The 22,368-nt window shown below is 42.7% G+C and overlaps 1 protein-coding gene across 1 annotated transcript; it reads right to left on the bottom strand.

Moving 5' to 3' along the window:
• Nucleotides 1–18,761: 18,761 nt before the first annotated feature.
• On the bottom strand, nt 18,762–21,921 carry LOC306940484 (hepatic lectin-like). Its single transcript, XM_079525580.1, has 6 exons — nt 21,786–21,921; nt 21,217–21,318; nt 20,015–20,095; nt 19,762–19,907; nt 19,466–19,569; nt 18,762–19,080 (listed from the first exon to the last, which is right to left on the bottom strand). The coding sequence occupies exons 1-6, from the start codon at nt 21,898–21,900 to the stop codon at nt 18,945–18,947; spliced, it is 684 nt and encodes a 227-aa protein (XP_079381706.1). The 5' UTR covers nt 21,901–21,921; the 3' UTR covers nt 18,762–18,944.
• Between the last annotated feature and the right edge of the window lie 447 nt (nt 21,922–22,368).

Below are 22,368 nucleotides of genomic sequence, written 5' to 3' on the forward strand. Positions count from 1 at the left end.
CTGGATTCTGATGATTATACTTAACCACTTACTTCATCGACCAGGGTCCCTAATGGGTCTATACTTACTTAGTCCCCTCTTTTTCCCCCCCTCTACACCAAATCTCTCTATAGAATTAAATAGGAATGTACAAGTTAGGCCTATATATTGAGTTGACCTACTGTACTTACTCCCAGACCAGGCCTGGAATCAAACCTGGGAGAACTGGGTACTGGGGTTCCCCTTACAAAGGCAGGCTCTCTGACCATTCAGCTATATGCCTCCCATGACAGTGTTGGTCAGCTGCACAGAGCTCATTGACAACTGACAGTCAACTGTTTGCTCTTCAAATTCAATAAAATAATATGGTGTACATTGAAAACAAAACATCAGAAAACAACATTTGAAATGTCTTTTATTTTCTCGAACCCAGCATTATCTGACAAGAGTGCTTATCCATACACTTGTTCACAGCAAACCATCAGTGACACATTTCTTCTGCACGCTGCCAGTAGACAGAGGAAGTAAATCCACAAAAGAATATTATATATGTTTAATATTTTTTGTAAATATTATTATTTTATTTTATAATGAAAGTAAAAGGCTGGTCATCGGGCTGAAACCATGCCCATATATAGTACCGTACCTGTATATCAGACGTCATAGATGTACATAGACTGCATGCTCATGAAGTCTTAGATCCACATGGGGCGGGAGCCAGAGACACGCTGTAATTAGACCCAGTCTTAATTGTTTTGGTGTTGTTTTTAAGTCATTTTGCAACAGTAGGCCCTACAGGCATGGAAATGTTTGGGAACCCCTGTAACCTATCGTGAAACAAATAGGTTAGACCCCGCAGAGACGGGAAATAGAGAAATCGGGCGGGTGAGGAGGGCCCTGGAGGGGGGGGGGGGGGGGGGGCAGACGGAGACGCTAATTCCGCTGCATGAAGCCTGCGTGTTGCCTTTAGTGCAGACTCTGCTCTTTGAGGCCTGGTGACATTATCAAATGGATTGACATTTCAAATATTTGCAGTGCTCAGCGGGTCCAAATCCAGTATAGGTGAAGCATGGGCCTTTCCCCTCCCTCACCGCGGCCGCCTGGCAGGCCATGCATGTCCATTTCATCATGAGCACAGAAATGAGATCAAACAGCCCCTCCGCTCGCCAGACCTTTAACGACGCAGACAATGTAATCTGAAGAGCAGGTACTTTCCCCCGAAACAGGCCATTGCCCCCGCACTGCCTGGAATAACATGAGTGCAAGGGGACCATTTAAAGCGTGTTGCGGAATGTTTCATTGGAGTCGGAGGCTCGGAGCACAGCAGGGGCAGCTATTGAGGAGGTCTGCGTTCCTGTGCTGCTGTGGTGCATTTAATCCTGTTGAAGAACTGCAGACATTTCTTTTTATTCCATAAAATAGGCCTACAAAACCCATTCAGAGTACTGATATTTTACAGTCTGTGAATTGATTAAATTAAATCATTTCTGTTTGGCATGGAGCCAGTGGGCAGCACTATACAGTAAACAAGAGCAAGGATACAGTAAACAACAGTCTAAAAGCCCTGCTAGCGGGCCCTGGTGGCCCACCAGTCCAAAGCCCTGCTAGCGGGCCCTGGTGGCCCACCAGTCCAAAGCAGAAAGAAAGTTCACAATGCATCACAACGTGATGCGAGACAGCTATTTAGTATTTGTAATTTAACGCACACAACCCACGCAAAAAGGTCTGCACAAGCGCTGTGTTGCATGCGTAGGTTTGCGCCTGGCGTCTGGTCACCCTTGCATTCCTATGAGAATACGTGTGCGGACAACATTTCTTTCAGCCCAGAGCGGGAAAACAAATCGTGACGTGGGTAACCGCAGCATCCATGTGCGGCCATTGAGAATAAAATGTATTCAATAACATGGAGTGGAAGAAAAGCTTATGCTAGCATGTCCTGGTTAAAGCCCTACTTTCTCATTGTTATCATCAAAGGAGGCAGTGGCTCGAGAGCAAAGGCCATGGGGTCACCAAAGAAGTGGGCTGGGCTCCTCTATGGAGCACAAGGTGCATAGAATAAAATGCCATGGTTTGACCGTACAGACCGACATTGCCATCCTTAGAGCTTTGCTACCAGGGGGACTACATGTGACCTCTAACTGTGGCTGCATGTGTAAGTCACAGTGGCATGACATAATTATGCTGACCTCCTGTTAGCAACTGCAGGAAGTCTTCCTATAAGGTGCTCCTGAACAGCCATGTTGATTGAAGTGACAATGTATTACTAATCCAGACATCCTTAGGGATGATGGTGTAGTTTGTGGCAGCAAACTCAATGTCATATTTCCTAGGCTGGCAGACACAGCAAAAGGCTGTCACACATACCTTAGCAAATTGTGTGCTGTGAAACTAATCTCTTCAAAACAGATTAAGCACACCGTGAGTGAACATGTACCAATTTGTCATCTACTTGCCTGAGAGGAAAAAGATACGGTAGCAGATCAAAGATGCAAAAAACAATGCTAGAGCACGAGCGAGACATCTGACTTAACTTGCTTCTTTGAATTGTTGATGCTAAACAATACTGCTAGTGATTATGGCATCATTGAATTGTTTTATTATTATTTTGTACTTTTTTTAACCTCAGATTACTTGCAATCTAGCATCCCTATCTGGGCGAAACATTAGCCAAAAATAGCAGATCTACGAACTCACAACATTGTGAGCTTGTACATGAGTTGTTATTGTTAATACACCAAAGAGATTTGGTGTAGCAGAAAAAGAGTGGACCAAATAAACTTAAATCTCTGCTTATTTTAATTGCGTTTCTGCTGTCAGAAATATTGATGCAGTATCCATTCCAAAAAAGAAATAGGGAATAGTGAAAATACTTTTGACCCATATAGTATCCATGACGATGATATATATATATTAGGGATGCTCCGATCAGGTATTTTGGGAGTCGGGACCGATACCGATCACCGATTGTTTTTCTCATGATTGGTCGATACCGATAGGTCCGATACGATACTGATTTCTCCCGATGTGCTGGTTGGTACCTTGCATGGCTTCCGCCGCAATCGGTGTATGAATGGGTGAATGTAATGCACAATCTATGTAAAGCGCCTTGGATAAAGGCGCTATATAAATGCACCATTTATCTAGTGAGTGTTTTGGGTACTCTGTCTTACTTTGGCCATGACAATCAGATGTCTTTGTGTTGCAATTGTGCAACAATGTCTTGCCAGTATGCCAATTAATTCCTCATGATTTTTTGTTAAGAGAGAGGTTTTCCTCAGCCATGTGGAGTTTCATCATTCGTTGCCTCCTGCCCCTATTACTGTAGCTTTTAGGCCTTTGTTTGGTTTAGTGGAAGAGACTTACTGTGTGTGTGCGTGCGTGCATGCGTGCGTGCGTGCGTGCGTGCGTGCTGCACACAGAGGGAAACAGAGAGTTTAAAAGAGAAAAGAACGAAAAAGAGCTAGAACCATAGTCATCAAGTCTGTGACTCACACAAACCACAACATGCTTTCAATGAATAAATTAAGACATACACTCCCTTAGCTTCAAATACATGAAATGGTGGAGAAAACAGTCTAAATCAGTCCCTCAAATCGTCCCCACTTTCCCCGGGCGGTCTCACACTGAAAGAAACTCTCTAAAACAGCCTCTAGAAGCAGTGCTGGTACTTACATCCTACGGGAAATTATGGCCAAGGGGTGGTGGAAAAGGAAAGGTCAGGGGGTCAACAAAATGAGTAGGTTTGATCCTGTAATCTACGGGTGCATAACTTTGGTCCGACGTACTAACACTAACAGTCCGACACGCAATAGTCTGACATCCTACCCCAAACCCTAACTTAACCTAACCTTAACCTAACCGCACGCGGAAGCCACGTGTGAGTCTTAACCGGCCACATATGTGTCTTAACCAGCCACATATGTCGGAACCTCTGGTCAGTCTTAACCGGCCACGCATGTCGGAAGCCATGGGTGAGTCTTAGCCGGCCACACATGTGTCTTAACCGGCCACTCACGTTGGACTGTCACATGTCGGACTGTTATAGTAGGTCGGTCCAACGTATGCGGCCCGTAATCTACATATTGGGTTAGGAGATATCATGTGAGCAAAGTCGACATTTTGGCCTGACGGTTGCACTAGCAAAACAGCCACAGGATCACTCAAATGGTTGGGGGGTGTGTGAGCCTTAGCATCATGTGCTCTGCAAATTGTATGCAAGTGAATATTTTGGGCTAAGCGTGGCAACAGAGGAATGTTCAGGGTCACCAAAATCAGCAGGGTCTATTCTCCCGGGAGCGTAAATGCACTCGTCATATCATGGCGAACTGTCCATTCGATTTTGAGATCAGTAGGGTGTAGGGGCCATATCTGGGTAGCATGAAGGTGCACAGCGAATGCCATGGTAATCCAGCCATTTCAAGATATTTTGTTTGGGAGTGTCAGTGTCGGACAGAGAGATCATATAGAGCTCCTTTGCTAGCGAAGTGACAAACAGAGTCCTGCACAATTAATGCAACAATAATGTGGAATTAAACACCTTTTCCCCTGGAGTAGGTGGATGTTACACCCTGACAAATGTATAAATTGCCATTTTGGTGTCGAATGAGACCCAGAGGTGTAATAGTTTCATTAAGGGTTGATGACGGAGATTAGTCTTAACAGCAGGCAGTCACAGCAAGGATCAAGCCTGGTCAAGGAGAGATTCATCATTAAATGCAGTCTCTGCCTTTTTCTTTGTCCTGCATTGTACATTTAAACGCCTCTAATGAGGATCCTTAAAGGGTGTCATGGTGTTATCTCGTCCCTCGGAGTTGGCTGTTTCTATCGCATTGTTCACGTTGCCACCAGCCACGGGAGAAATCCATCAAATCCCATGCGCCCTCGGGTGTGGGTATACAATTAAAATACTGCAAGGCTCCACGTGCGATTTATTCACCAAATAAATGAGGCATGCAACGCTCACCTGAAAACAATTACTAGAAACAGTGCAGCGAGTGTCGATATCCTGCCCCAATAGTTATATCGATGCTGTCAGCGTAGTGGCCTTAAAAAAAATGCCTGAAGCAGTTATATTAATTTATACACTTTCTGGTTTTATGTAATTCATTTTGAGCCATCGGACATGTGATTAATACATTGTACAGGACTGCCAAGGAAGGGAAGTTGAGAGGCTGCTTCTCTGCAATTTTCATCCTCTTAAAGAGAGCAGGATCAGTGGTAATGTATTTCAGTCTGGGGAGAGCATCCATTTGCATGGTGGATATGAATAGCACCCTGCGTTGGCAGGCTCATGGAGAATAGCCTATACATCGCCTTAAGCTCGATCATACTTCGTCGCACAATGGTGTCGCACGTTGAAAATAACAGACCTATAAGCGCATATAACGCATTGCAGATGCGATGCATTGTGAGCTCGTAGTTTTGCCGTTGGGGTGTATAGCAGAGCAAAATTAGGCTTGCCGCTTTACCCAGGCTTATGGGAGCATCAGGAATTTATAAGTACTGATGCTGCAGAGTTGTAGAAGTGGATTTATAAAAAGAAATGGTAAAACTTCCGTTATTGCAGCGTGGCTCAGGCACAATGCTAGCTGTCTATAAGAGGGTCGGTCTGTGTGTTTGTCGCAAACCAATGATCGGATCAGCACCAGATGTGCACACTGCCAGCAGGCTAAAAGTACTTCCACTATCTTAACCCTGACCCTTTTTTCACACATTATGTTTTATACTTTTTTGAAATATCTAAATTGAATTTTATAATGGCGACTGTGGCTCAAGAGGTAGAGCAGGTCGTCCAATGATCCATGGGTCGGCGGTTCGAATCCCGGCTCCTCCTGGCTACATGTCAAAGTGTCCTTGGGCAAGACACTGAACCCCAAATTGCTCCCGTTGTGCTGGTTGGTACCTTGCATGGCTTCCGCAGCAATCGGTGTATGAATGTGTGTGTGAATGGGTGAATGTAATGCACAATCTATGTAAAGCGCCTTGGATAAAGGCGCTATATAAATGCACCATTTACCATTTACCATTTATAATGGATGGAAGTCAGTGCATCAGGTTGAATCCTGGCCCAAATCTGGAGTCATACAAGAATACATCATAGATGACTGACGTCACAGACTGGCAGTCGTGGAAAGTAACTAAGTACAGTACATTAATTGTGTAGGCCTACTTTAATTAAGTACAATTTTGAGGTATTTGTACTTTACTTGTGTATTTCCAATTTCCGTATTTCCAATTTCCAATACTTTTACTTGTGTGAGCAGTGGCTCAGGACTCAGGAGCTATTGCAGCAGCGTGGGTTAATAAAGGGTCCCGGTTCAATCCCCGGCTCTACTCACTGGGTTAGTGTCGAAGTGGACTTGAGCAAGTAGACAGATGAGCAGTTTGGTGCCTTGCATGGTTGGTGTGTGAATGTACTGCACATTGAATGGCATTTTGGTGTCTTTCTCAAGTGGCTTACACTTTGACACTAAGCCAGGAGGAGCTGGCATTTCTGCTTGGGGTGGAGGCACATCACAGCTGTAGTGGGAACATTCAGTAAAAAGTGAGAGTTCAAAAATGGCTTATTATGAGAACAGGTTAGCTCTATATGGAACCTGTCCCTCCGCTATAGAGCTCCGAGATGAGGTTCCACACAACCGGGTATCGGCACAGGTCGAGGCCGGCGAAGATTTTCCACAATGCACAATTATTACCTTTTTCCACACATTGTATCAAAAAAGTAAAAGTCGGGGGATCTGCTCTCAGATGTTCTATTTTCGGGGCAAGAAAATGTAACTGACGGATTGAAACAGGCGCTTAAAATCGCTTATTTAGTCAGCCAGTTCCATGTTTTTAAGACTTTCCGGAAATCTTCTATTGGTTTCTGGTATGTTTCATCTTACTCTGACTTTTAACAGCACAAATACATTTGGCCAGGAGACTTGGCCAGTTGATCCCAGCATAAGCGATGAGTTAAGGCCTATTCATAGTCTGGATTTTTGGTGGTGAGGTGACCACCGCTCCGGTGGTGAGGTGACCACCGGAGCTGTAATAACGTGGAGCGGTGGTGAGTAAAAACAGAGAGAAGGGCTGGGGAGAGCGGTGGTTTGCTCTTCACCGCGGCTCCGTGACGTCATGTTGTAGTTGCGGTGGTCACCTCACCACTGATAAATCAGACTATGAATAACGCTTTAGTTGATCAAACTCAGAGGAACATGCAAAGTGATGGCCTGCACCCTGCAGTGCCCATGCCGCACATGTGGCTTCTTGTCAAATTAATAATCTGGTGAAACCGCTAAACAAATATTTTCCCTTTTCTGTTTGCATGAAACAGAGTGGCACACCCCATGCTGAAAGCTGGCAGTTTACTGTAACATAAAGTACATAATAAAACATTGCTAAAGACTGAATTGCCACAGGCAACTGATAAATTCTCTATGTATTGATCCACCAAGCAGCACTTTTTGACCCGTCAGATTTTATGTTGTGGGATATAGAAGTAGGAGTGTGCTGCAGTAAAAATAAAAATAATCATAAACTTTATATGTGCAACATTTTACTGCAAAGACCAAAAGGGAAATGCGATGCCAATGCCAACCAAGCAAGAAACAATGATACAAACATTAATGTTTAATGCTTTATTCACATGCTTTCATTGGCAATACTACATTCACTCCTATACTTCTTTTTACGACAGATAGCAAAAAAAACTAAAACATTTCGATTAGCTATAGTGATAGATAGTCCTGTTAATCAGGCAGCTATACAGGAGGAGACGTGCACTGTAGGCAGAGGGCCCACTTTTTTTTTTAGCATTCTTTAAATATATAATAAATGTAAATATATATTTATATTTTACATTTAAGTGAATAGTTGATGTTCCTTGTGACCCAGAGTCCCCAGTCAAGAGCCGTTGGGCACAGGCCCCATTGGCCCAGTACAACCATCTCCTTTCTCTTTATTAAAATTATTAGTTTTTTAAATGTATACCGGTAATAAAGTAAGCTTGTAGATATGCTACTTTCACTACTTTTGTGCGAGCGACACTTAATTCTGTATGATGAAGCAGGGCATTAATTGACAAAAAAACCCAACAAAAAACATTAAAAGTTTAAATGGAGACACAAGATATCCAACAGCAACATGGTGAATGTTGACACAACACTTGTTTGCCATTGTCTGAGATGGTGTCAGTAAACCTGAGCTATGCTGATCAGTTCTATAATAGCGCCCACTCATCATTACTGCTCTCCTGCACATTAATATGCCATAATACGTTTATAAACGTAGATGGCAATAAAAAAGTTAAGAATGAAGCACTTACTTCCTGGTCGGTTTCAAGCATGAAGCATGCATGAAATAATTTATTATTATCGCCTACTCTGTTTTTATATTAAAGCAGAGAAATGCGTTATAATTACAAAAGGTATAGAAGTAGCTATTGTAGAAGTCTGTGCTATACTGTCACTGTTACCCTGTTGTTGATTCACCAAAAGCAATTATTTGGAACTAGAAAAATGAAGATAAACAGAATACATCCAAAGCAAATGTGATGGATTCATCCCCCACCCCAACCTACTGTAAGTGGTCAATCGCACGGCTTATTTTGAAGTGTTACTAAACCATTATCATGAATAGAAGTCCATAACTTGCTGAGAGAGCTGTATGTTAATACTTGCATTGGTTTCAGTGGGATTATGGAACAAGTTACCCCTCAGGCTGTGTAATGATACCTATTAGCGCTAGAGCTCCATAGCAATAAGAGTTCACGAGCTGACAGTGGTGTAAAGTAACTAAGTACATTTAATTAAGCACTGTACTGTACAATTTTGAGGTATTTGTACTTTACTTGAGTATTTCCAATTTCCAATACTTTTACTTCTACTCCACTACAGCTCAGAGACAAATATTGTACTTTTACTCCACTACAATTATTTGGGAACTTTAGTTATACCGGTAGTTACATTGTAGATTTTGATTATTATTACAAAACATACATTACCCACTTCAGCCCTATACATTTCAGCCATTTGAAAATAGCAGATCTACAAGCTCACAATGCGTCACATTGTAGATCTTCTATTTTCAAAAGATTTTTATACATTTTATACATCTGCAAACTTGTGAAACAGGACATTCTGCATAATGAGTACTTTCTACTTTTGTTACTTTAAGAAGTTTTACTTGTATCAGAGTATTTCTACATTGCAGTATTGATATTTTGTGAGTACTTTCTCCACCACTGGTGTATTATGACGTCTACAGCTGTCACAGAAGACTGATTGTCATCACTGTGGAGAACAGAATACACAGAACATTTAAATGCATGAAAAAATAAGTTGGATCTACTGTATATGAAAAACAATATAGGCCGGGGAAAGCTATAGTCACCACAGTCAATGCATCATATCTCTCCCCCCCTCATGGAATACTTATGGTGGTAATCTTCCCAGCAATCCAAGAGGAACGCTGGGATGATGGAATAATGCATTATGTTTTCAGAGAGAGGGACAGAAGAAACGATGCCTCTGCATGTGTTGCTGCATACATTGACAAGTAGAATGTATGGGGCGGCACGGGAGAGTTGGAGTAGAATACAGATGGAGACAAGGTTGCTTCTGATAGAGGCACGCGTGACGCGCACGCACGCACGCACGCACACACACGCACACACACACACACACACACAAACACACACACAAGAGACAACTCCCAGACCACGTCATTTCCTTTTGAAGTTAAGGCCAGGTGGTCTCCGAAAGGGAAATTGATCACGCCACAGTTTGCTCATTAGACGGAGGGATGGGGAGGGGGGGTGCTTTGAGTATCAACGTTAACAACCAGCTGACCATCCATTGCTCCACAGTTGTTGTTTGTTTTCAAGACTTATGCAGCAGACATTTATTTGGGGGACCCAGGCGGGGAAAGGGACGATCCATCACAGCCAGACTCGCAGTTAATAAAATTACAGCTCGCGCACAGGCTCGTACATCCCACTGATTCATCACCCGCTGCCAGGGGGTTCCTGCCACACCCGATCAGTCTTGGCTCCTGAAAACCCACCGGACAGGGAGATAGAGCCAGACTTTGGGGAAATCAGAGGAAAAAATCAGTAATGGGATTTTGATTAGTAAACGCTTTGCAGTGGTGGCGACGCTTCATCCCCACGCTTCTTCGACGTGTGACGGGTCTAAATGAGCGGCCATCTCACACTCGTGGCGTTGGGACCCTGTGGTGTCGAGTGACTGACCAGGAAGGAAGCGTTCCGGACAGTGTTGATTTCGTCGACTAAAACTATATGACAAAAACCTTTTCTCACTGATGAATACTAAAATACCAAACTAAATCCGATGACAACTAAGACTACTTATATTGACAATTGCATCAACGAATAAAAACTATAGAAAAAAGAGATCCACTAGAACTAAAAGAAAAGTAATTTTATGCTTGGTTGCATGCAACCAAGTCTAAAATCGTCCATTACGACACCATCAATCAAGGCCTGCCAAAATACATATTAGTCGACTAAATCAACTGTAGATTTAGTCGACTAAAACACTAAAACATTTCAGTTGACTAAAATGTGACTAAATCTAAATGAAAATGTATTCAAAAGATGTCCAGAGTCCGGAGCTGAGCTGAACCTGGCAGGCGGTTGGTTCAGCTCCACAGGGAAGGAGGGTGAAGAGCGACATGGGCGGAAAGAGAGAGAGAGTGAGTGAGAGACAGAGACTAGACTAGAGAGGCAGCTGCTGCAGCCAGAGGGTGACCTACAGGAGGGAATAATAGCACATCTGTAATGGCTGACAGGCCAATAAGGGCCCGGGCGTACCATTATCATCAGCAGTGGACTTGGAGGATGCATCACTGAGGGACACACACGTCACGCACAGACAGAGTGAGTCACACTCGGGGTGAAGAGAGTTCTGTCTGCCCTGAACCAGCAGATAACTGCCACTGCTGGGGGATTATTATCTTATAGCTGCATTCTTTTTCCTTTTTTTTCCTTCTCCAGTCTATAACAGCCTCTGTAATGGCACCACTGAATATATCATGAACATTGAACAGTATCATAATCATTTCATTTGTCAATTAAAATCAACAGCACAAGTACAGTGATTAAGCAAGACAATAGAGAGCCATGAAACTGCTACTCTGCCTGTCCCCAATCTATGACTGTGCATGATTTACAGTTGGGTGCCACCGATATCGTCCCTTATCATTTGACCCATTTAGGCCTGACCTCAAAATTTTTAAAAATCCTTCTAAATCCTCCAGTTTTCTGAAATAAATATTTTCACGATTTTTCAAAAATAGCAGACCTACAAGCTCGTAGCGCGCCACTCGGTGGCGCGCTATGAGCTTGTAGATCTGCTATTTTTCAATAGCTAAATTATAACATAATGTTTAAAACACCAAAAGGGGTTCCCGCCCAAAATGGGTTAACTGTCCTTTTGCGCAGATCACGCAAACCTCAGCAAAAAGAAAAGGACAATATCGATGGCCTCCAACTGTATAGGATGGTTTAGGTAATAATGGCCAAAGACAAAGAAAGGCATGTTAAAGTACAATGAAGGAAATAGTGCCATTTGTAATCGGCAATTATGACAGCAACGGTCTTTCGAGAAAATGGGAAATCTGGATGAGGAATAAACAACAGCGTGACATACAGTGAACATTGGGATTGCTATTCTCAGATGTAGCCTACTGTATAGGTTCAGGTATTTCTGCAAGTTTAAAGCAATGTTGATCTTAGAAGCTTGGGTTGTATACTGTAGCTACCTGCATGGGTATGATAATATAAGTCGAAATGTCGCGATCATCTTAATCTGTTGCTTAATACTTGCTTCTCTACAATATATTCTATACATGTATACAAATGCAAACAAAGAGGATTCTGCCAGTAGCCTATAGAAAGAAATGAGTCCTGGCCCCCTGGTTTTGTCTAACTGTTTTCTAGTCATTGCTCATTTTACACTGACTATGTAATGAACAGATTTTCATCATGGGCTATCTTACTTTCAGTCTACTTTCTTGATGACAGCACTTTTACAGTACCACTCAGGACAGCATGTTCATTTCATCTCTGGGAAAATCGCAATCAGGCCACAACTAAAGGTGAATAAATCAAGTAAAATCCCATCAGCGTGTGTGCACAGCACCCCCAGTAAACTCCTCTCCGTCTCGAGAGACCCCTGGAAGTGGCGCTATCATTACAGAGACACATTAGAGGAGAAAAGAAGTTGAAGATAAGAAAAGAACGGGGAGGCAAGTGCAATGGAGGGGAAGAGAAGCAGAAGGCCGGGGCGAGTCCATTTACAGGCTCATTACTGGGAGAGAGTCTCTGTTACAATCTATAGGGAGGGCTGGGAATGGCACCCTGTGCCTCAGTGCCCGTGGCGCGCCGAGGCAAAGCAGAACGTTGGTTGAACTGCCCGCATCAGGGACATTATGTCAGTGGAGAGGAGTGATGGTGCTCTACTTTAGCTGTTCAAACTTTCCAACCACTACACGAGCATGTGGATGAGTGGGTAGGGTTTAGGGAACTTATATTAAAACACATTTATTGCCGGATTAATCATTAATAAAACCCGCTTCGCTGCCGGTGTTTTTCACTAACCTTTGAAGAATCACCCGATTGTGAGCGTAGCTCCATTTTATGAACGTGTGCTTTAAAATAGCGCGATCGAATGTCCTAATGTCAGAAAATATCCCACAATTGCCAGTGACAACAAGGAAGAAAAACACAGCCGCTCGCAGGCTGCCACCATTGTCCATAGCATTCCATTGGAGACTCCATTACCCAGCGGCCTTCAGAAGCGAGACGTGTCACAAAGTAGCCGCGGAAAAGCTTGTATGTCTTAAAAGTTATCAAAATCGCCCAATAAAACAAATAAAACAGAACTCGGGAAACTCAGGTTCGGCAGTGAAAGACACTATCAATTAAGTTGGTAAACTCGGGTTTAGTGGTGTTACAGTAAGAGCAATTTTATTTTCATTTTTTATTAAATAAACAATTTTGTACATTTGCTATTTTTGCAATTAAAAAGAAGTGCTATAATAATGGATTGCATTTTTATAGCGCTTTTCTATGCACAGAGTGCTTACTCAATTAAGGCGCTTCACAATGGCCCATTCATTCATTCTTACATTGGGGGTGAAGCGGCGAACAGTCAACGCCAGCTTCCTCACTTCCCACATTCACACATAGGCAATTATAGGGGTTCAGTGTCTTGCCCAAGGACACTTCGACATGTGGACAAGAGAAGCCGGGATTCAAACTGCAGACCCACGGATCATTGGACGACCTGCTCTACCTCCTGAGCCACAGCCGAAATTGAGGATGCCAGCGTTACAGTCGGAAGAGGTGGGTTACAGAGCTATAGTATATACCCTTTCTTTGTATTGGGTTCTGCTGATAAGTAATAGCACACTCTCCGTCTGGGAGAGTATAGACAGAGGAGGAAGATGGGGGGGGGGGGGTGGGGGGGGTTAGCCACCACGAATCAATATCAGAAAAGCAGATGAATAGATTTTCGATTCCAAACACTCCTACAGTAGCTCTGGTAATGACCCGCAGGGCTGTAATTCAAGGTGTTGGACATGGGAATGCACTCACGAGAAGGTGAGCCACGGCCATGATTAAATCATAGACCAAAATTATCCTCCTCCTGTCTCACTTCCCCCTAGTGTTCTTTGGAAAACATTGTGAAAAGCCATTAGTCTCGTATGCCTCCTTTCCTCTCTTGTGCCTTGCCAAGGGAAGTGACACGTACAATATGATACTGCCAGGATTGCGTTTGTTTTAAAGGCATGGTGGTGGCACTGGTGGTGTTTTGCATATACAGTAGGACAATATTATGACTGTACTACAATACATTGTGTGTCTGTCCACAGCTAATCTCGCAAACCACTACACTGATCAGCGTCAGAATGCTTGTGCACGCTGCCATTAAGCCAAGGAAGACATGCAGTCATGGAAGCCGAGTCCACTTCAGTCACTCATTCACTACTCCTTACTTCCCTAGAGAGTCAGATGTAAAGGACAATTATAGTGAACTCAATAAACATACAAGAAATAATAATAAAACATTCCTGACACTACTCGGGTCAGCGTCACCTACGTCACTTTCATCTGCAATATAACCAGTATGAAAGGTGGACACATGCAGTAATGGTATATTGATAATTGGAGGCCCACATGACTCATATGTAGTTAGTCATGCATTTATTTGGTGCCCTTGCAATAGTGTTAGGTTGTTTGTGCTCTCTTTGAATTGAGAATATAGCTGCGAATGTTTTTTTCACTTTGGATATGTTCTGTGTCCTTGCCAGAGGGAGCAATGTTTGTAATTGTTGTAATTCCTCACTGAAGTAGCCTGAAAGTGCCTGTCACCAGCTTTATTACCAGGATGGTAATAAAAAACACAACTGGAGACCCGGTTGATTGTGTTCTTTGCAGAGACTCGCAGCGGCCTCAGAGAATAAGGAAAGAAATCACTGAGTGGGAAAAAAACAAAACAAGCATTGTGGTTGTGGCCAATACATGTGGCCTTCACTGAAATACTTCACCGCCTTGCCTGCTCAAAATATCGTCTCGCTCACTCTTTCTCTCTCACCCTAGCTTATCTTCCCTTCTCCCTTCCCCTTCCTTTTGCCATCTGCCTGCTTTGCTTCTGGCCAACATGGCTCTGCTTGACTCCGCTCCCTCTGTTTGTCAGCCCTCTGTGCTCAAGGTCCTGGGTTTGATGCACAGCAGACGGAGACCAAGTTGCTCAAGGTGTTTCACCAGCCAGGAGCCATGTCTGTGTGCCACAGAGTGTCTTACAGTGTCTGCACAGCCCATAGTTTATTGATACAATGCAGCAAAGCAATTACTTCAAAAGGATGCAAAGGAACACGTAATACGTAATATTGCAAGGTCTATAACAGGGTCTGTGCGTGCGTGCGTGCGTGTTCCTGACCTAGGCCATATTCTTGACCTGGGCCATATTTGGGGACAAATTGTTCTCAAAAGTAAACTTTCTTGTGTACACTGCCAGTATAGGCCACTAGATATATATTTTGGCATAATAATTTATACTTTTTGAAATATATAATTGTATAATGGAAATGGATGGAAGTCAAAGGCACTGGGCTGTAATCTAAAGCATTTAATTTTATATAGTGCTTTTATCCAAAGCGCTTTACATAGATTGTGCATTACATTCACCCATTCACACACACATTCATACACCGATGGCGGAGGAATTATGCAAGGCACCAACCTGCACATCGGGAGCAATTAGGGGTTCAGTGTCTTGCTCAAGGGCACTTCCACACTAACTCTGGGGGGGGGGAGCCCAGGATCGAACTGGAAACCTCACGGTTCTGGCCGCTCTACCGACCATTCTACCCCTGAGCCCACTCATAGATGCCACCCCCACAAAAAGTCACAAGGTGGTCACATGAAGTCCGAGGTTCACATAGGAACCACTCCGTTTTTATGTGGATTGCAAGATCTTTGCAGCTGCCCATTTTCTTGGATTCTGTTTGTTGAGGATTGGATTTGAATTGCAAAGTAGAATTATTCATTATATTGATGAATAAATTCCTCTGTTTAGATTTGAAATGAGAAGAACGCAGTTTGGTGTGTATTATGAACGATTCATATTAGAATTGGAGTTTTTCTTTTTTACTACAACAGTATAACACCTACTTACAGTTGGAGGCCATCGATATTGTCCTTTTCTTTTTGCTGAGGTTTGCGTGATCTGCGCAAAAGGACAGTTAACCCATTTTGGGCGGGAACCCCTTTTGGTGTCTTAAACATTATGTTATAATTTAGCTATTGAAAAATAGCAGATCTACAAGCTCATAGCGCGCCACCGAGTGGCGCGCTACGAGCTTGTAGATCTGCTATTTTTGAAAAATCGTGAAAATATTTATTTCAGAAAACTGGAGGATTTAGAAGGATTTTTTTAAATTTTGAGGTCAGGCCTAAATGGGTCAAATAATAAGGGACAATATCGGTGGCACCCAACTGTATGAGGTATATTTAATTGTTGTGAAGAATTGTTTATCCTGCAGGAGATATTGTATTACATTTTGCAGAAATGCAGTCCATGAGTTCATCCCTCAAATCATGCATTGTTTAGAAACAGGGATTTATTAAATACATGTAACCACAACAATCATTGGCGAACCATGCAGTGGCACGATATGAAGGTGTATATCGTCGCTGTCAGGCACAAGCCTTGTATTCAATATATCTCCATATTTCATCTTTTTATATTTTTGAGTGGTGTAAACCACTCCTACAACTGGCTTTGTTAGTCTGTGCAGAAAAAATGAGCATGGTTGCTATGTTCACCCTGTTCACCCGGGTGTGATTTCATTATTTATTTTGTCACAGTATTTTCTTTCTTTTTCTTTCTTTTTCCTTCCAGAAACCAACACCACTGACCAGACCACACTACACACAGCCTGTTGTACCAGTTGAGCTAATACAAGCTCCAAACTTACCACTGGTAGATACAAAATCACACCCGTGTGAAGTGAGGGGCGCTTATCATCTTACAACATCGAAGAGGCTATATGATTAGGTGATGTAATGATGTAAAACTGACAAAACAATCATTAAATTCTCTTTATTGTTAATGGCGTTTTTAAAACAATCATTGAACTAAAAACAAACATTAAACCTGTATATAGGAGGGGCTAGCGCCCCTCAAAAATATATAGCAAAAATAGGTGTTTATATATGTAAGCAATTCAAAATGTGTCCAAATTAACTAACTCGAAGCTGGCGCTTTGACATGGGTGGTCAGATCAACATATGGAATAAATTCTGTACTATGGAGCGTGTCTTGAGTGTACAGGGTTTGATGAGGTCAGATCAACATACGGAATGTCAGAACAGGTCAGCTCCATATATGGAGATCTAAGGGTGGCAGCGGGAGCAGTGTCTTGAGTGTACAGGGTTTGATGAGGGCCCAGATAGTGCCGGGCCTTAATTTCCGGGCCTGTTGAGAACTCTAGTTTTCGACGGCTGCCGGGCGGCTGCACTTATAACTTTGGGGCAGGCCCGTCTAGAGTTTAAATGGACAGGTATGAGTCAAAAGGGAGACATCGAAGAGGAAGGATGGATGAGGAAGGATCAACATATGGAATGTCAGAACACGTTAGATCCATATATGGAGATCTATGGGAGTTGCTGGCCAATATTGATGACATCAGGGATCTCCATATATGGGCATTCCCATATATGGGCTTAATATTGATGACATGAGGGATCTCCATCCCTGATGATGTCACGTGATGTCATGAGGCGTGACAGACCAACCGACCAACCAACTGACGGGAATGCACGTTTTCATAGTAAATGCGACTCTGCAGTCGCAATAAATGCTAATCATAGCACAAAGCCTATATATCTCTACCTAATAACACTATTGCTATTAATCATATCTTGCTATAAAGACTTTAATATTTCTCGGTTGTTGTTCACCAGCAAATGAATTGTAAGGTTAGAGTAGACACTGATGCATCAATGCTCTGTGTGTCTGCAAACATATTTAATAATTCGCCTCATTTCTCATTTCATACTAATTCAGTGCATGGGGTCAGGGGGCCCCCAGGGGTTCTTAAGGGGGCCCCCAGGGGTTCTTGAAGAGGTCCCCAGGGGACCCTTGAGGAGGCCCCCAGGGGGTCCCCAGAAAAATGTGTCCCCGCACACTACTTTCTCATAGAATTCTCATAATCATGATCTTCCTCTTGGAGCTCAATGTTGTCACAATGCTCAGCCCCGGCCATGGACTGTCCTGACCCTAGACAGCACTGTTACTGTACAGGTATCACATTATGAGTGACAGCTCACAAGCTCTGTACCAATATAAATACTCCTCCTCTCTGCACATGCACACGCACACGCACGGCACACGCACCCCTCCTCTCCTCTACCCAACTCTGTGGTGTAACATCTTTCCTTCTAGTTCCTCATTCTCATGAATATCATTCAACCACACTGTGTATATTCTGCTAATAATTCTAATAATGATAATGTAATTAAACGTGACTCACACGTCCATTTGGAAATCAGTTAGCTGTTCGTTGCAATGAGGAAGTCTTCGATCATTACAGTATTTTCTAATTTGATCAGTTTACTGCCTTTTCTGTCATTGTCCAGCTCCTGCACCGGGCCTGCCAAACTAATGGACTGTGGGCCTCCTTTTTAGAAGAAATAACTTTTTTTTCCTTTTTTATTGCAACCGAATTGCTGGAAAATGACAATTAAGAGTTTACATAGTACATAGTACTTGCATAAACTTTCCTTAATGGTTATATCTGGTTTCAGTATTTATTTATGTTTATTTGTGATGTATTTTCTCTGTTATTACGGTTATTTTAGCAGTCAATTTGTATTGGGGGTGGGGAGGGAGGCGGGGCGGGGGTCGCAAGACAAGGCCAAAGCATTTCCGGGGGTCCCCAGCCAAAAACATTGAGAACCACCATCACAAAAAACATGCAGTAATTCTGGTCTATACTGCTGGAGGGGAAAGGAACTGGTTGGAATAACATTTTCCTTCCCCGCGCTACGTCCAACCGGGGACCCCGCCCCCTTCTCATGGGGGGGGGGGGGTCTCATCCATTTAAGGAAACATGAGGTCAGTCGTTGCTCTCCCCAGGTTGGCAGAGGGAGTGTAGCGCAGAGGATTACATTAGACAATTGACACTGGGTGAAAAAATGGGTTACAATTTCAAGTAAAACAAAGAGAAGCAGATGAGTGTTTTTACTATAAAACACAGAAACGTGGTTCAGGTGGAAACGTTGTATCACCTACAGGTTTTAATTTGTGGTCCACAAGTAAAAAACACTTTTAGTGAGCAATGCTGCTGTACAGACAAACTAAAGCAAACGCACAAGCTACCACATGCAAACACTCCCATCATGTACAACATACCAGCAAACAAATGCATTGATAAAATGACGTTTTCAGTACATACTACATAACTATCTCACAGATCCACTGGTTATAGTCAGCACATGCTCTGTCGTTCCATCCTTTATTCCATATCTCAACACAGTCTTCTCCTTGAGACGTATACGGTCCGTTGTTAGGCTCATTGTTCTTCCAGAACCTGGAGAAAAATAGGACATTTTAAATGGTAAATGTTGCATTTATATGGCGCCTTTATCCAAGGCACTATACATAGATTGTGCATTACACACTCACCCATTTACACACGCATTCACATAGAGGTGGCGGGGGAAACCATGCAAGGCACCAACTTGCACATCAGGAGCGGGGTTCAGAGTCTTGCTCAAGGACACTTCAACACTAACTCTTTTAATTCATTACAACATCTTTATAACGATTGCTATACTTGCTCATTTTTTCCTTCTACACCACATGGTTAATACCATTTAGAAACATGTAGCAAGGAGGAAATATGTGGAATGTTCTTAAAATGTTTGTTGAAATGAACAAGAGAAGAATGAAGGTAAAATTAAGATTAGTCTTACGTTGGTGTGGTCAGTGGTGTTCCATCAACCCACACATATGTGCCTTCTGTCTCTGTGTCGGTCAAACCCAGCCACACTCTCTGGTGTAAACTCTCAACCAAGTCCTGAACAGAAAAGAAGCTGGTTAGTGAAGTATATGCTGTACAATAGATTGGTGTCTCCATGGTTATACTGCATGTCCTATGGCCAACACACACACACACACACACACACACACACACACACACACACACACACACACGCGCACGCACACACACACACACACACACACACACACACGCACACAGAGAGTATACCTGTTTTTCTTTGCTGTTTATGACCATCAGGTCTGATTGGTTGTCTCTGCAGTATTGTCTGCTCTCCTCCCAGGTTTTCCTCTCAGACTCGAGAACTCGAGAGATGTAGTAACAACCACAGCCAGATTTCTGCCATCCAGGTAATTCTAACAACAAATAAACATCAACACATGTTCTTTAATTTGCTCAGATTAATGACAAATAATGAACAACATGATGTAACATTGAAGAAAATCAGTGATGTCTCACTGACCACAGAGTCTCCTCTTCAACTCATCCAACGTGGTCTCAAACGTGACTTTCTGTTCAGTCAGGTGTTTGATCAGGTGGTTGTCTGCAAGAAGGAGAATCAACAAACTGATTAGCTTATGTAAAACTAATACATCTTTATTTGACAAAAGACCCATATTTATGAGAGCAAGCCAAAGCGGCGTGAAATGCAGTCAACAGCATGCAGAGGTGGGGACTCTGGGGAGTGGTGACAGTCAGACGTTCTGTATTCTACAGACTGGAGAAGAGTGGAGTACCCGTGGTGAAGTAGCATTTCATTACATTTAAGGGCAGTGCATTCATTGCATTTGGCAAAATTGTATTTAGTCTCATTAGAAGAATGTATCCTTGTCCTGCAGATGCAACAATCACAAACTACAGTACGGGCGGCACCTCAAACAGATGCCAAGGCAGATGTTATCTGGCACTGGTCCTATGAGAAGCATTTATCAATGTAAAGCCCAGTTCATATAAACCTAATTCACCATTTGTCAGACTTCTGATTGGTGCCTGACTGATTAACCAGCAGGGTCTTTCTGCCGAGAATCAACAAACGAGTTAGCTTTATATGTTAAATAGCAGATCTGCAAGCTTAACGTGTTGCATCACGATGCATTGTGAGAAGGGATGGGAATCATCGATTAAGGCATTAATAGTTAATTGATAAGCTTATCGATTGATTAACCGGTTAGTTGATAAGCGGTGTTTAATCTTTTTTGGTGAATCCTAATTTCCCACAATGTCTAACATAAAAATCTACACTTTGCCTGATATACAGAAATAATACAAAAGGCATATTATATTCCTTAATCAAACAGTTATTTGACCATTTGCGATACAGGGCCAGGCAATGGGCATCTTTGTATGAGAAATGGAATCAAATGAAAAGTTCACTGTCTTGTCTGTCACAACACACGCAAAAGCAGAGAAGTTTAACCGACTAATTTCTTAACGGTGATTGCACCCAATTGCACCACGTCCGGTCCACAAAACACGCACAGGTGGGTAAAAGCACGGCCCTTTGCCTCCTTAGCCTGTCAGCTCCACACACCTCACACCAATCTGCCTGCCCCAAAATAGAGCCCAATGCATTTCAATAAACAGACATCAACACTATTTCTGACACAAATCTAACATATGTTATAACATAAAGATATGTTTATATGTTTATAGAATGACACTCACTGTTTATGACCAGGCCAATGATGCTAGCCGATAGGAGAAGACACATCAGCCCCAGACACACTGCAGCAGCTCTGTAGACATTCTTCTTTGACTCACCAGTGTCTTAAAAAAAACAATAACAATTTTCAAAGTGTATTCCTTCAAAGACTTTTTTTTTTTTTTTTACATCAAGGCAGATCATATGAATTGTGTGGCTGCACATGTTCCATTACTAGGAACAGCCAATAATGTCATGATAATTACATGAACTCTATTCGGTTTGATTGATTTATATATCAGTCAGAATGATGCATTCCTTCAGTAAAATAAACCCCACTGTGTCTTCAGTGTGGGATTTATGAGGCAAACATTAACTGCAGCGCAAGTCTAGTGACTTTGCAAACACATACTGGCCCATACAGCACTTAATAAGATCATTTTTACACGACTAGGGCACTGTTGCTATCTGAATTTGAGTATAGCCACTTCTCTAGACACCACTAAACCACTAAACCACTGGCATAAGTGGCTAGGTTCCATCACAATAACCATTTTATTAATTGAATTTGTATATATTTTCATGTTTTTACCTCCATGCTGTGCTGTGTTCCTTTGTACCCTGGTCCCAGGGTTAGGAGGATGAGTTAGGGTCTGATATATGTCGTTTGTCGGGCCTGGTCTGGTGTACACGTCCTCCTCGGCCATTTCAGTTCATCTTCAAACTACACTCACATACTAATGGTCAGCGGAAGAAGTCACACAACAGAGAGAATAGTAAAGTCATTTCCTGCCAGCCTCTTGTTTGGTAAATATGTTTAAAGCAGCAAATGTCACAGGAAATGTCCACCTATGTGCTGTGGTGTCTATTGTGCAAGTGCATTTCCTCAGCTACAGTGACATTTTACTGCATGTCTTGGTTCATGTTCTTACAGGTTGTATATGGCGTTTAGGCCTCATCGTAAAGATGGTAGATGTTGTTCCACTCTGGAGGGATGTCAATGCATGAATGAAAGCTATACCCAGAACTAGTTCAGAAGCTTAGGGAGAGACGGGCGAGTGGTAGATCATTGTTCAACTTTTGTGATACAGTTTTGTCAGGATATGCAGGGCCATGCTGGCAGACCATCCACATCATGGCTGAGAATCTACTGACTCTGGTCTGATATTAATGAC

Source organism: Electrona antarctica (genome assembly GCF_951216825.1).
Source record: "Electrona antarctica genome assembly, chromosome: 17".
NCBI classification, from domain to species: Eukaryota; Metazoa; Chordata; class Actinopteri; order Myctophiformes; family Myctophidae; genus Electrona; species Electrona antarctica.

What these genes read in the sequence shown, in the direction of transcription:
- LOC306940484 (XM_079525580.1), bottom strand. Translation starts at nt 21,900, where the DNA reads ATGGCCGAGGAGGACGTGTACACCAGACCAGGCCCGACAAACGACATA. An exon ending in GTTGAAGAGGAGACTCTGTG is followed by an intron (nt 19,908 to 20,014) that starts GTCAGTGAGACA and finishes ATTTGTTGTTAG; the next exon opens with AATTACCTGGATGGCAGAAA. An exon ending in ACACCACTGACCACACCAAC is followed by an intron (nt 19,081 to 19,465) that starts GTAAGACTAATC and finishes ATTTTTCTCCAG; the next exon opens with GTTCTGGAAGAACAATGAGC.